A 15,000-nucleotide genomic window follows, 5' to 3' on the forward strand; every position below is an offset into this window, starting at 1 on the left:
ACTTAAACAGAAAGTGAAAATCACCAGAAAATAAGAAATCGGTCTTAGAAATTATGTACTTTCACCCAGCTCATCCAAAATTCCTGTCATCCAACTTGTTGAATGCTGCTGCCAGTCACCAAAGTCCCCTGCCAAGGTCAGTGGTTTATTTTCCTTACCTGTGTGTGCATACGAAACAGGTACTCTCCAAATGCTAATATGAGACGAGACGGACGCTAGAAATTTCCCAAACGCCAAAGGAATTACAATCTTCTTGTAATAACTCCAGCTGATCTCGGCCCTTCTCCGAACGCCCATCCATCTCAACACAGGGCTGCTGTACAGCGATATCGACACTAACTGCACCATAGTCACAGTCATAGGGTAAGGGAATTCATTCAAGAGCGTTTTGCCGACAACATTATTACTGGAGCTCACCAGGTACCACAGGACACACAATAATAATACCCGCAGAATCTCATTTTCCTGTCTCTTGTGAGCCATGTTGGCACAAGCTGACAGGTGACGTCATCGTTCAGCTGATTCCCGTCGCGGAGGAAGGAAACACGTGGAAAATAAGACATTCAGCCGCTAGTTTACCTCTCTTAATTATTTCTATCGTATTAGTATATATCTAGAGAACTTATCTTATCGATAGTCATAAATTTTCCGTTGTTACTTATTAACCAAAATTTACATTGGAGTTACTTAACGACCTTCAAAAGAAATTATACAATATGTATTGTAATACTTAAGTCATTAGATACAGAGATGTATAATTCGCATAAAATAACCAAATCAAATATGAAAGATAATCAATTAACCTGCATTTACTTATGGTATAATACGCCACAGAGATATGATATTAGATCGCATTTGAGAGAGAGAAAGAGAAAGGACGAGGGAGAATGTCGAGTCTTTGTATCTTAAGCGATCCTTCTCTCCGTCACAAACATGGCGCTCAACTTCGTGGCCCAAGTGCACCCTGTGGTGTTCTTTAGCATTGTCGATTCCTACGAGAGACGAAATCCAGATGCCCATCGTGTAATCGGGACCCTTCTAGGTAAGGTGTTGTTTGAGGAGCGAAATAATTGTGCCTGAGAGGAAAGTACTTTGTTTCCGAGATTCCATACCGGTCGATGGACAGATGTTTACCCAAGTTTGGTATTCGTTTGTTTTCTTTCGTATTGTACCTGTTCTTTCGTATTTTTCACACGCTGCCTGATGTGGGTGTTTTGTAGGTTTGGTAATATTTCGTTCAGTGTTTAATAAGGTTTCAGACTGATTAAAGCGGGTCTGATAGTCCTGTCTGAAGGTGTGATGGTATCCACATGGGAAGGAAGTGTCACTAACTTCTGTCATGCAATTAGGGATCAATTTCCGTTAATTGGTTCCCCCTCATATTAAAAATGACTGGATAATTTATTGGTAAATTTCCAGTTTCATCCAGCCTCCGACGTTCAAAACAATTCTTGTTGGTATGCAATCCCCCTTCGTAGTTTAAATGCTGTTGTGCTGTTGTTTTCAGTCCATTTGACTCATTGACGAGTGATGGAACTTGTATTCCCTGACAGCAAAGTTGTGTAAGAGTTGGCTTTGCACTGTGTTTTAGGAGTTTGCATGATTTGCACACAGAAAATAGAATAATAGCACTAAAATAACTTAAAATTGTGGTTGCAGAAACTCCACAGGGGTAAGAGCCATGTTTCACCTATACAATTACAGTATTCAAATATGCGGTGAAATCCAGGATTACTTTTTGCCTGATTCATGCACAATACAAATTCATTAAATCAAGATTGCACAAAAGCAACTTTTTAGTATGAAAGGGCATTTTGAAAATTTCCAGATGACTGTATGCATAAGGCTTCATTTATTGTTACTCAAACAGCAACAGTATTTTATTGCATTAACAAATAAATATACAAAGCAGAGCAAAGCAAAGCAAAAACAACAACAACAACACGCACAAAAACATGCGCGCACACATGCACTATTGACACTTGCGTGTCGCAAAATCATTACAGTACACAGTCTACACAAATGTTATTCTCAAACAATAAATTTTTAATACATTTTGGTAACAGCTTACAAACCTTAGTGATGATTATCGTCAAGTATGGTAACAGTTCAATACTTATACTTGTCTTAAGATGTACGATGGAATTTATTGATCTCTGCCTGAGCGCAAAATATTCAGAGGTTGTGGGGGCTTTTAATGCCGCGCAACTTTAAATTATTGCCTGTCCTACGTAACTACGAATACTTTAGCTCGATTTTGTGGCACACAGTGATGGCACACCCAATCATCTAATCATCTGTGGTTGCTTACAATAGCAAAATCGGTAATAATTTATGTTAATACTGCGTGTAATATTGTCCTATTAGAAGCAAGGTTTTTTTATTGCATGATTTTGCAAGCAAGGGGGGCTGAACCCTGTGATCACCATTGGATTTATACAACATGCTTTGTATGGTCCATAGCCAGGGGGTTCTGCCACCTGGAACCCCAGGGTAAGCAACCCAAAATGGATAGGGGATACAATTTTGCTACATCAAATACAATTTGAATGCTTTCTTGATATAAATCACAGATTAATACATTTGCTACTACAAAAAATTTGCTAGCTGAAAGTCATACATCTTTATTTAGCAAAAAACAACTTTTCTTTGCTTTTATCTAGTGTCTGAACTGCTTGGTTTCTATCACTGGTAAATATTTTAGAATTTTGCAGCTTTTGAAATTTTTTATAGATGCAAATGTCAGTGTAGAATAGAGAACTTGGTCAGGACTCTGACATGGTGACCTTAATCCCAAGTAAGAAATGACACTAGTAATAAGTCGGGTAAAGGACACCTTTAGTATGTTTAAGAAAATTTCGTTTATTGGTTTTGTTTATGTATTACCTCACTTCTTAGCACTGACAAACCTATCAGAAAGTTGGTGCCAAGCAAAATTTTGTCTTTAGAGTCCTGTGGAGTTGTAGCCTGTGACTGTGAAACCCATGACTATAAAGTCCTCAAAAAAAGAACATTAGGATGTGCAATCCAGTGATAAGTGTCTTGATACCCAATAAAGTGGTAATGTTTTAAAAGATTTTAAAATAAAATTAAAAAAATAATATGAAGCATTAAACATATTAAATAATAGTTTCTTGTATCTCAAGTTATGATAAACAAACTAGAATATAGTTGTGTATTAATATAGTAATAAGATATTTAATGTACATGTGAAATTTCCCTTTGAAAGCTTTTCTCTTATCTGCTTAGTAAGCTAAATAATTTTTGGAAACATTAGGCTAGCATGCACAGTAAATAGCACAATGTTTATGGGCTAAATAGCATCTGTAAATTAACAAGTCAGTTAAGACTTTTATGGATAGTCCTTTTCCAGTCTGTCAGTGTTTATTTAATGAACTTTTATAAATCTTTAAGAAATGTCTTCTCTCAAAGTTTATCTTTTCTTTTCAGGAAATGTTGGCGTAGATAAGGGTGCTGTAGAGATTACTAATTGCTTCTGTGTTCCTCACAATGAATCGAAAGAAGAGGTAAGTTTGACTTTTTTATAAAAAACTGTAGACTGCATCAGTTTCAATCAGTTTCAAGTAATGCCTTCAGTTTTGTAATCCTTTTAATTTAAAAATCTGTTAAATTAAAAAGTATAAATTAATTTGAATGCCCACATTATTGATCATTTTTTTATTTTAGGTTGCAGTGGAACTGGACTTTGCAAAAGACATGTACGAGTTACATCGCAAGGTGAACCCCAGTGAGGTCATAGTTGGATGGTGGGCAACGGGTCATGAGATCACAGACCACTCACTCCTCATCCATGATTATTATTCTCGTGTGACAAGCAACCCAATTCACCTTACTGTTGATACAACTTTACATGGGGGTCGCATGAACATTAAGGTAAAGGCCGCTATGTTTTAAATACTATACAGGATGTATGTAATTTTTTGTATAGTTATTTATGTTTAGATTCAGGATTCAGTGGTTAATTTATTGCAATTCTTTCTTCTTTCTCCCCTCTACATGAAGTCCAATTCCCTACCATTCTCATTGTTCTTTTCCCTACAAACCCGTGTGTATATATATATTTTGCTTTCTTCGTAATTTCCTATTAATTTATTTTATCATAAAATATTTAATGTTAAAAAATCTTTCCTCTAGGCCTACGTAAGTGCTAGCATGGGTGTTCCAGGACGTACACCAGGCACAATGTTTGCCCCAATTCCTGTTTCGATTGTCTCCTATTCTCCTGAGATTGTTGGAAGTAAGTCAGATTTTCTTTGGGTGATGTATGTTCTGCAAACTGTTTATTTTTATAATTATGTGATTGAGAATGAATTATATTATAAGACAGAATTATTAGTTGTTACTTTGACATGTTACTTTTACCTGAGATGTGCAACCTATCACTTTTTATTGTGGTTTTCAATATCAATATCATGCTAGACATGTCTTCATCAAAATACATTTTGAACTTGGCAGTGTAAAAAGTTAATGTATGCAAAGTTAATGCAATATCAGCATTATGAATATAGAGTAGGTATTTTCACTCTTTAGAGAGGTAGAAATTTATGGCACTCATTATTCATGATCTTTAACATTTTCAACCAATTGTTTGCTGTATTTACATGAACTACTTAGAAATGTTGATAGTAGCCTGAACTCCGGCTGTAAGATACCTCTTAACTTACCTTGCAGCTAATGTTGCTCAGAAGAGCAAGTACAGCAGACCTAGAATAGTAGACCCAACTTCAGATCTTCATCAGATATCAGAAGCAACAACGAACATGGAATCTGCTTTGGATATTCTTATTGGTAAGTAGTTTTCGAAAGTTAACTTCTATCACATACTTGATTGTTATTAGATGGTTTGGTGTAAATATTGCAAAAGTTTCTTAACATATACAGTCATATGCATTATTTATATCATATTTATGTATTTTATTTTTCAAAACTGGAAATATCAGTTTTAATATTGTGTTCTTATTCTGTAAACAGCTTACGTAGATGATGTCCTAAGTGGGAAAGTACTGGCAGACAATTACATAGGCCGTGAGCTGACAAAGATTGTAAACAGGGTTCCTAAGATGTCTGCACATGATTTTGAGGAGATGCTGAACACAAACATGAAGGTATGCAAAATTGTAAATCCTGAAATCATCTTCTTCTTCTTCTTTTTCTTCTTCATCTTTCTTTTTTCTATGCTTCTCATGTATCAAGACTCAGTTGAACTTTTTGCAAAATTCTAGAGCTACAGCAACCTTTGTATTCTACTAATGTTCATAAAAATCTTATCCTTGGGTTTGTACATCTTGGTTGATGATGTTAATTTGAGTTGTTTGCTTTTATTGGCAATGTAATCATTGATATATTACTGTTAAAAGTATTACAGGAACATGAATCATAATTTTTAATTTTGTAAGAAGACTTTCATTTAGATTTTTGATAATTTAAAGCAATAAATTAAATGTTCATTTGATTGTTATCAATGCAGTGATGATAAATCTCCTCAATTTGTATTAATTTCTTTCCAGGATCTGCTGATGGTGATGTATCTCTCTCAGCTTACCAAGGTGAATGTGAGCCTCAATGAGAAACTTACAATGCTGGTTGCAACTCAGTGAGCTTGATTAAGAAAGAACTGCTGAAAATGCTTTGCATTTGTTGGCTGGCAAGAAGATAGTATCTGATGTGACACTGTCAGCAAGGTGTTACATTAAAACTAGTTTGAGGTTCAGTGCTATGTTTTGGAAAATAAATTTAAAGGAGAGACACTTTCTTTTTTCAACCTTATTTGAATGTTGTTTATTAGACCATTTTAATAATATAATGAATAATTACAAACTGTTCAGTGTAGCCTGTATACACAAAACTCATTAGGCAAGTCCTGGAGGGGGTAAATCCTGACTACTACTTCAAACACAAGCATTTTTTTGAGGGGCCATACATGCTGTGATTACATGATTTCAAATGGTAATCTGGACTGACAAATAAACTGGTGCCTTTGAAAATATAATGAGAAAGCACCTCATATGACAAACACACGCACTATATTGAATTGGTGAAAAAAATCAAGATTTCACAGAATTATTTATATATATATATATACCTGTAATTGTTGTTTGACATATAAGATAGTAATATCAGATTCATCTTTTAATTGGTAGCAGTGTTACATCATCCGATGGAACATTTTTTTCTTCTGCTCCAGTCACAAAATGTATAATTTTACTACCAAGCAATCATCCTGCTACTTCTGGAGCTTGCTGGTCCTTTCCACATCCACAAATTACAGTAATCATGTTTGATGGTGTTGCTTGATTGACACCCCTCAATAGACATCATCCCCATCCCTAGCTTCCCAACCCCATTCTTTGATGTTTACTTGCGAATCACTCTAGTGCTGCCTTCCGAATCTGAATAGGCCTATATGGTGGACCAAGAGCTTCATCAGTCGGTAGAAGTCTTGAAAACAGTTCATTAACTACTCACAAGTACTCTGTAAGAAAACAGTTCATTAACTACTCACAAGTACTCTGTAAGTTTATTCATGGAAACTGGTATTGCTGAGCTAAGTAGAAATGAGGAAAAACTTTTCCCATGTTAATTCTGGTTATTCCAGGCTCACAAGATACAAGTCAAGATCTGCTGATGTATTTTGAGTGTATGGCAATAACTACCTACAGGTTCGGTCACACTCCTACTAGGGATCACGAAGCCTAGGTGATAAAATGAGGAAAACTAGCAAATGAATAGGCTAATGTAGGGTCACAAACATTGTGTTCTGAAAACAGGGAATGCAAGTATAAAACAGTTCATAACCACTGGCCTAGAGCTTCCAATGGTGCTTACATTTTTGGTCAGAACTTGGTGTAATACTGATATCTACAATACTGCTAATAAAATTTCTTGGTGATCTGCATATTTGGTATCAATAGAAGTAACATAAAAAAAGGAAAATGGTAAAACACAAGAGAAATAAAATTTATATCATCAAAGAGTTGTTTATTTCATATTGTCCTTTTTGTATTTGAATATAACCTGGTACCATATTGCTGACATCTGCCTTTTGCATAACTATGCGTTTCTTCACCTATTATTGCCACAGTGAGATCTGTTACATTTTGTTAGAATGATCTGTGATTGCACTTCTGGCTGGTAAACTATTGTTTTCTTTAGTTTAAGTCATACACCATACTAGAAGCACATCCTTGGGTCTTAAGACATTTTGTAAAGTAAAATATGACACATTCTCTTTTCCCAATGATAGATGTTTTCTTTTTCTCTCTCTCATTAACTGATAAATTTGGCAGACAATATAAAAATCCTGTGCAATGCGATTCTTCATATTGCTTTATATATTGAAGAAAACAGTTATATGGAAATATTGGAAAACAAATCCATATCTTACCTGGACAGCAAAACTGGAAGGTCAAAAAATTAACATGATAACGAATATGATACTTGGAATAAAAAATAATGTCTTTTAAAAGAGTAACCCTTTGAGTTCAGAATATTAATATGAACATAGTAATTACCATCCACTGATATATGGGACCACAAATTCGTGGCTTGAGAAATGCCAACCAAATCTAATGTAAAGGGAAGTCGAGACGGGATGGACCTCCACCTGGAAACGAGAGGAGAGTGACTAATGTTGGAATCACAGGGTGGATATGACAATATGCCATCCTCGGTATTATCCCCATTTGATAGACTGGCTGATTCTGCATCAACTCTTAGTGTTATTGTTCTCTTTTATCTATATATCTACCGAGATGATCGTCCCATGTGAGCATTTGTAGAGGATCGTCATACCGCCATCCCGGGAATATTCCCTTACCCGAAACGAAATTGTTAAAAGAGGTTCCCGCTTGAACGGATTTTGTTATCTATGTTGCAGTAGCGGTCGACACTGTTATTGCTGGCAAGGTATATTCCATTATCAATTTGAAGTTCAATACAAAAATATCCATATTTTTTTATCGGCATTATTGTCCTTAGCAAATGTCAGCGAAGATTTTTATGAATGACCTCTTCGATCTGTTTTTTTATATAAATATTTTACAATAGCATGAGGGTACCGCAGCCCTTAAGAATGAGGGCAGTTATCCTAATGTACTGGGTATATTGCGAGCAAAAGAAAACCACGAAGCTATTAATTATTGACCTGGTTTCTCAAGTATTTATTGTCGCACCGTGGAACACTAATTAAATACAGTTTAACACACACACACACACACACACACACACACACACACACACACACACACACACACACACACACAATAATAATAATAATAATAATAATAATAATAATAATAATAATAATAATAATAATTGAGATTAGCGAAGATCTAGCTTCGACCGGACCTTCCATATACGTGGGCCATTTTGTTCTCTGACACTCGACACTTTCCGTGGTGGCGGGATTGCCAGCAGGCGCTCCTGCCGCCATGATGTAAGCATGCGGCATAATTTCTTTACCAGCCCGACGGCTGGTAAAGTCAATTGTCTTTATGCACCATGCGCAATGGTAACCTAGTCTGATTCTGTGAAGAATGACTTCGGTACCTTTATTGAATGTTTCAGAGAGTGCCAGTAGTTCATAGTCTGTGGCGTCTGAGTACCATCTGGCCGAGGGGGAGGATCTCGTTTCCTCTCTGTGAAGTTGCAGGACGAATTCAAGAGCTGTGGCTTTACACTTCAGCCTTAAGATTTTTCCGCTTGGTTGTATGATCATGGGATTTGGGGGCATACCCCTGCCAATGTCACTTAGTCTGTCAGCATGCTCGTTCCTTCTGATGCCTATGTAGCTGGGAACCCATTTTATGTTTATTCTTCTACCCTGAGCAAGAATCCTCTGCGCTATGGTAAGCACAATGGCCATGAGGTAGATGTTGTCTTAGGGTAGGCTGTGCTGTAGACAGTCAGTGGCTGCCCTGGAGTCTGTATGTATGACCACGTGTTCGTCCCTCAGGGACGCGTGGGCTAGGGTTCCCATGATCGCAACTGACTCTGCCTTTGACGAGGAGGCGTTGTCTGCTACCCTCATGGATTTTGTGGCATCCCTTGCTGCAAAGCCGGCGCCTGCAGTATTGTTTAAGGGATCGACTGATCCATCCGTGAAATAGGTTCTGCTACCCGGAGGAGTGATGGCTGCAATGAACCTCTCGGCTTCTGTCTTTAGACTAAGCATGGGGTATTGATTCTTTCTCTTTGACAAGCTCATAACAGGGAACTCGATCAAGAGTTGTGCCCTCGGTGGGGCTTCAATAAAGTCAGGGTAGGGGGAGTCCATGCCCTTGGCAAATAGTTGTTCTTTGAGGTGATAGCGTATCAACACCCTGGCTGTGCGAGATAGCTCTGAGTTTTTTTTTTTTTGTCTCAGGCTTGTGTCCCTGGGTGCCTGGATGACCTTTGAAAGGAACTGCGCAGCCATTAAATCAATTCGTGAGTCCAAGGGAAGGTTTGCCTCCATGAGGATGCTGCACACACACACACACGTATATACATATATACCATAATTACATGAGACGCTTCAACTCAGGGAAGCTGAGTTATATATAAGCATATATATCAAGTAATATGCTGTGTCCGAGACTCATGTGGAGAAAGCGTCAAAGGGGATGTCAAGTTCAGGATTTCGAGTGTGCAAGAACCTCCTGGAAGGACAAGGGGCGAGAATTATCTCCAGATCAAATGTCAGATCGACGCCTAAGATCAATGCTGCGACCTGAGTCTATAAATTAAGGTGGAACGGCCAGGTGAGCGCATTCATGTTGTTTTCTCGCTCAGTTTAGGTACTTGCTGCCCCCTATTGCATCTGTTGTGTAATTATTTACGTTGCTGTATGTTTTCATATTGTTTTATATATAACTTCACATTTCTTCATGAAGGTTGAGTATCGCTATTCCATACCGTCTTTCTGTTGAGCGGCTCAGTACGTCATCAACAGGATTTTTTAGAAGTGCCTCCGTTATGTCGGTGTCGTTTATACGATGCTTGTTATCAACCGCGTCCCTCTTCGCGTCTGCTGCCGAGGCTCTAGATATGTCTTCCTCGTCTCTCTCGGGTAATCTAAAATAGAAATGAGAATCTATAACAGGCTAAATAGTTCAAAGTCAGTGTGCCAACAACAACCTTCTGTCTACACTATGTATTTATTAACTATATACATATTTTTAATACTATTATTTTCAACTCAAACATTTTTAATCCCCAGACCCGCAGATGCTAGTCAGTGTCCAAATGGGACCAGGACAATCCACTGTTTGTGGACCCGCCGGGAGAAACCTGCCAATCTCGAATGGTCCTGGACAGAATGAAGCGAGAACAACTGGTACTCCCGCTGCAGTGACTGGGGCTGACAAGCTGTTAAATTCTTCAGTTATTTCGAATAGTTCTTTTACTGTTTGTGCCTTCGTCAAAGTTGACAGAAGTTATACGTACTCTACCCTTTTAACTATCACCGAGAAATACCGGAGGGTTTTTGTCGGTAAATATGAATTTCATTACTATTTACTACTTACTTGACAGATGATTCTAAAAATTATTTCTTAACATTTTATTGGCAAATCATTAGACGACTTCATTTTAACAGATATTTCAGAAACCCTTTACGCTTAAGCTTGTAATTAAATTATGCACATCACTGAGTCTAGTTAAAAGGCATTGATGTAATTACATCCAGACGTCATACAAATGGGCGTGCTCCTCCGAGTGAAGAATTCGATGGGAGGCGATACGAGCGAGTATTTCTTCGAAGTGAAGTTCCCTCCTGAACAGTGGCGCCACCTGTGTTTGCAGTACGACGGTGGCTCGGGGAAGGTAAATGTCTTGATGGATGATTCATTCTTTAAGGGTGGGCAACGTACTTATGTTATTCACGGTGTAAATCTATCAAAGGATAAACATGTAAAAGAACGAACAAAAGAACTTAGTTATGACCATCAAACCGCTGAATAAAAGTAAGGTTTCCAGGCCATAGTTATCATATATATTTTTACTGTACAATTGCTATGAAAGCTGTTTTTTCTTCTCTTTTTAAGAGTCGCTGCTTAGCGGACGACGAAGAAAGGCCACTGTCGAGCATGCGAGCACCTGGTGTAGGCGAGGGGCACAACCCATCTGAAGGATCCACAGCGCAGGAAGATAAGACTGCACCCCATCCTAACAGCTGTGTGCCGAATAACACACTGGAGGCTGACAGTTGTCAGGAAACCCAGGGAAAATCTAAGGCGCCGACAGGAAAGCTGTGTGTGGGCGGGTTTGGACGCGGTAAGTTAAGAGGTACGGTGAGTCGGCTTCGCTGGTGGAGCCGAATTATCCCAGATATTGGGAAGGCGGTCGAGTGTGCAAGGCGAGCGCAGGAGTTTCCGGACTTGACGATGAATAAGGACTGGGCTGTGGTAGGCGATGCTTCTTTTCAGCTCAACTCATTGCAGGAAGTGTGTTCTTCATACCCTCGCTACGTCCTCCTACAACCAGCCGAGACATATAGCCAATCCCAGTCGCTTTGTCACGCTTTGGCGGGGACACTGGTATCATCAGACGATTTAACGGCAATAAACACAACTTCACTGCAATTCAGCAACATCTGTGCGGACTCAGGTGAGCCTTCGACTTGGCTCGATGTAAAGAACGGGACGACAGTGGCGATCACGCCCGGAGACCAGTGCCCCGCCTGGGATTCGAACGAAGAAAAACTGGTGGCTTGCGTCCGGCGTCTGGACTGCTCCATTTGCAAGACGTCACCTACATCCATGTATACTTTGTACGGCCACACCGGGCGTTTTTTCGATTACACATATTACATAGATTCTAATTTATCGGTTCCCATATTCCAAAGTAAAGGAAGCTCTCAAATCAAGCTTGAGGATTCCATATGGGTGCTGAGTTCGAACCTGCATCGTGTTGAGTGGAGGCTGGAGGGCGCAGCGGTCCCGATCGGACGACGACGGTGGATGGCGGGGAGCCAGGAGGTCGTGCTCACGCTGACTAAATGCCTCACCACTCAGTTCACCTGCGACGATGGCCAGTGTATCTCTCAGATCTTACGCTGTGACGATATTTTGCATTGCCGGGATATGTCTGACGAAGTAAATTGCCACGTTGTGGAAAAGCCATCTCGCTATGACGTCTCTTCTCCTCCACCTCTCCGACCCTGGGAGAACGGCACTGTACCCCTAGCTTACCATATTGATGTCTATCACCTGAGTGACATCACGGCCTTCAATGCGACGGCTTCAATGGACGTAGGAATCACGCTGACTTGGTACGACCCGAGACTGAAATTTAGCAATCTTAAGCCCAACATAAAGAACTATTTTCCGTGTGAGTTGGTTTGGACACCGGCTGTACAGGCAGTATCGGGCCACGGCGATGGCACCGTCCTGGGCACCAATGATTATGAAGAGTTCTGTTATGCCTATAATAACGATGCTACAGAGAAAAGGCCCCTTGCTGATCCGTATATGGGTGAGTAATAATACTGTTATTAGTACGCCTGACCGACATCAATTAAATATATTTAATTGACCTTACGTTTCTGCAGAGATATCTCAAATTAGAAAAAAAGAAGAAAAAACAACAACTTCACAGCAGCTTAAATTTGATAGAATTACTCGAGATGCCAAAATTAATATTAACAAAAACTCGTAGGCCACGTAGCAGATGGAATAGATACTGCAGTCGAGGTATACCTGGGCGTGTTGGCTACAGTACCCTGCCAGTTTCAGTTGCAGCTGTATCCCTTCGACACTCAGCTGTGCAACCTGTCCTTCATTCTGATTAACTCCCCGTGGTCCAGGGTGTTTGACAAAGCTCTTCCTGGTAACTACGTTCCTTACCTCAATGCTGTGAGTGTACATTCCTAAAATAAAATGGAATAAGTATGGCTGCGTTTATAGACTTTCTCGTTCTCGTTCTCTGTCCCTGTCTCTCCCACTCTCTCTCTCTCTCTCTCTCTCTCTCTCTCTCTCTCTCTCTCTCTCTCTCTCTCTCTCTCTCTCTCTCTCTCTCTCTCTCTCTCTCTCTCTCTGAAAACCGAATAATCACCAAATTATCATTATTTGCCTTTTAACTATACATACAAGAATGACAAGACCGTAGAAGTTTAGGTTTAGATATGTTTCATTCTCCTCTTCAATTCCCTTTATTTGCTGGTAAGTACTAAATACTGATGTAAGAAATTCGGAATCTTCATGATACATTTCCTAGTGAGCTATGTCTAGAGTTTGGTGTTGCAAATCAACAGAAATGTCAGTGAAAATATATGGCTGACGTGATGCCCAGACTGTTCTAAAATTCTTACCTTTCAGTCTATTAACTGGTTAGGTTTGTGGTAGTTTTAACTTAATAAAGTCATATTAACAGATAAGTTATATGCTAGGCGGAGCATTCCTTCACAAGGAGTCTTCTACTGAACTAACAAAATAAGTGAATGTTTATACGCTATAGGAAGGAAGGGTATTCCCCGACGTGCAATAAACATCAAGCATTTATCTTACCTCTCCTCACCTCCGGCCAAAGCGTCGCTCTCTTCTGGAGTATGTGCTGGAGGACCAGACGACGGAGGTGGGCTGGCTCATGCAAGCAGCCGACAACAACACCTACTTCGTGCTCTCCTACCACTTGCGACGCCTTTACGGATACCACATCATGAACAGTTACTTCCCTAGTCTTCTCATGTTCGTGATTTCCTACGCCACTTTTTACTTCCAGGTTTGTAATGCTGTATGACTAGGCCACCCCTGCCTATGTCACATACATGCATACTTACTGATATTCAAATTTTTGAAAATTCAATCATGAAGTTTTATTTTCTGTTATAATTAGTCACCTCATAACGCAAAACCAATAAAAATATATACCATTGATTTTGCAAAGTTAATTCAATTCGATGCAACGAAACGATGTTAGACCCTTCCGCCTTCATACACCAACAGCTCGACGACTTCACAAACCGAATCATGATTTCCCTAACGGCTCAGTTGGTGCTGGCGGCGCTCTTCAGCTCTACCACCAGCTCCTCCGTCAAAACACCCTACCTCAAGCTCATCGATGTATGGTATGCCGTGATCATCACTTCCTGCTTTCTCATCATCGTTTTTCAGACGCTAATCAACGTCATCTTTCACAGCAACCGCCTCCCTGGTTTCGTCTACAAGATGGCGTGTTTGCCAGGCCCTCTGAGCGACAAGAAGGTGAGATCCTCTTATGATGTAAAAACGAAATGTAGATGCAACTCCATATGATATCGAAGAGAGATTTGGAATTTTAGGTATTCGGCGATGACCTTTTTCTGTGTGCTGATTACTCATGTTTCAAAAATGATTTACCAGTCTATAACAATGTTAACTATGCTCTGTCCAGTCTCAGGAAAGAAAAATACTGGCAACTCGAACTGCTGAGTACTCAGATTTGCCAATTCTCTATTGCAATTGTCGCCTGGAGGTTACTGCTGTGGCTGGGCACCACGGCGGGTAAGGACTAGGTTCAGCCGAGTCAGCACCAGCTGACACACGTGAGCGAGTCGGCATAAGTCGACACAGGCCGGGCTCCCCTCATGGGCATAGCCCGGGCGAGGTTTCAACTCATATACTATATATTTATTGCTTTACACTATTCAGTTATATTTCCTCGAATCGGGGTACTCCGAGTTCAGAGTGAGTTGCCAGTTATTCTTTCCTTATTATCGAATGAACTATTGTGCAATATACGTATTGCTTCCAGGTTGTCCCTCTGTTCACCAAAAGAAGCCAAGAACTGACGCACCGAGAGTCGGCAGGTTGCTCAGTGGCTCGTCGATACAACGTCATGGCTCGTGTGTTCACCCTGTCGCTCGTGACTATCTTCGTCGTCCTGTATAGTATGATGGCGCTTCGGTCTCTCTAGCCTTCCTCCGAATTATCACCTGTGAAGTAGCCCGGTGATGACTGCTGTCTTTTCATCTTGATAAAAAAAAAGAGGTAGTCAGCCTTACTGTGTACATAAAATAGTGGC

At 39.7% G+C, this 15,000-nt stretch overlaps 3 protein-coding genes across 3 annotated transcripts in view; 2 read left to right on the top strand and 1 right to left on the bottom strand.

Moving 5' to 3' along the window:
• LOC119576091 (solute carrier family 35 member E1 homolog) overlaps nt 1–483 on the bottom strand; it is a 28,231-nt gene extending 27,748 nt beyond the window's left edge. The window contains exon 1 of the mRNA XM_037923632.1: nt 159–483. Within this exon, the coding sequence (XP_037779560.1) occupies nt 159–483 (325 nt within the window). The remainder of the gene's footprint in view (nt 1–158) is intronic.
• Nucleotides 484–882: 399 nt separating this feature from the next.
• LOC119576092 (eukaryotic translation initiation factor 3 subunit F-1-like) lies at nt 883–5,766 on the top strand. Its single transcript, XM_037923633.1, has 7 exons — nt 883–1,042; nt 3,451–3,527; nt 3,688–3,894; nt 4,156–4,258; nt 4,693–4,809; nt 4,993–5,126; nt 5,529–5,766. Exons 1-7 carry the CDS (start codon nt 934–936, stop codon nt 5,616–5,618), a joined length of 837 nt encoding a protein of 278 aa, XP_037779561.1. The 5' UTR covers nt 883–933; the 3' UTR covers nt 5,619–5,766.
• A 3,016-nt stretch (nt 5,767–8,782) lies between these two features.
• LOC119575855 overlaps nt 8,783–15,000 on the top strand; it is a 6,269-nt gene continuing 51 nt past the window's right edge. Inside the window, exons 1-10 of the mRNA XM_037923396.1 lie at nt 8,783–8,904; nt 9,386–9,447; nt 9,597–9,698; nt 10,220–10,492; nt 10,688–10,824; nt 11,046–12,474; nt 12,658–12,854; nt 13,528–13,719; nt 13,944–14,201; nt 14,731–15,000. The exon at nt 14,731–15,000 is cut by the window's right edge and continues 51 nt beyond it. Of these exons, the coding sequence (XP_037779324.1) occupies nt 8,783–8,904; nt 9,386–9,447; nt 9,597–9,698; nt 10,220–10,492; nt 10,688–10,824; nt 11,046–12,474; nt 12,658–12,854; nt 13,528–13,719; nt 13,944–14,201; nt 14,731–14,892 (2,934 nt within the window). The 3' untranslated portion in view covers nt 14,893–15,000. The remainder of the gene's footprint in view (nt 8,905–9,385; nt 9,448–9,596; nt 9,699–10,219; nt 10,493–10,687; nt 10,825–11,045; nt 12,475–12,657; nt 12,855–13,527; nt 13,720–13,943; nt 14,202–14,730) is intronic.

The sequence above is a fragment of the Penaeus monodon genome, chromosome 8 (assembly GCF_015228065.2).
Source record: "Penaeus monodon isolate SGIC_2016 chromosome 8, NSTDA_Pmon_1, whole genome shotgun sequence".
Taxonomy (NCBI): domain Eukaryota; kingdom Metazoa; phylum Arthropoda; class Malacostraca; order Decapoda; family Penaeidae; genus Penaeus; species Penaeus monodon.

Bases quoted from the DNA above. Each gene is read 5' to 3' on its own strand.
- LOC119576092 (XM_037923633.1), top strand. From the start codon at position 934: ATGGCGCTCAACTTCGTGGCCCAAGTGCACCCTGTGGTGTTCTTTAGC. The intron at 3,528-3,687 runs GTAAGTTTGACT...TTTTTATTTTAG, and splicing joins ACAATGAATCGAAAGAAGAG to GTTGCAGTGGAACTGGACTT. The intron at 5,127-5,528 runs GTATGCAAAATT...ATTTCTTTCCAG, and splicing joins TGCTGAACACAAACATGAAG to GATCTGCTGATGGTGATGTA.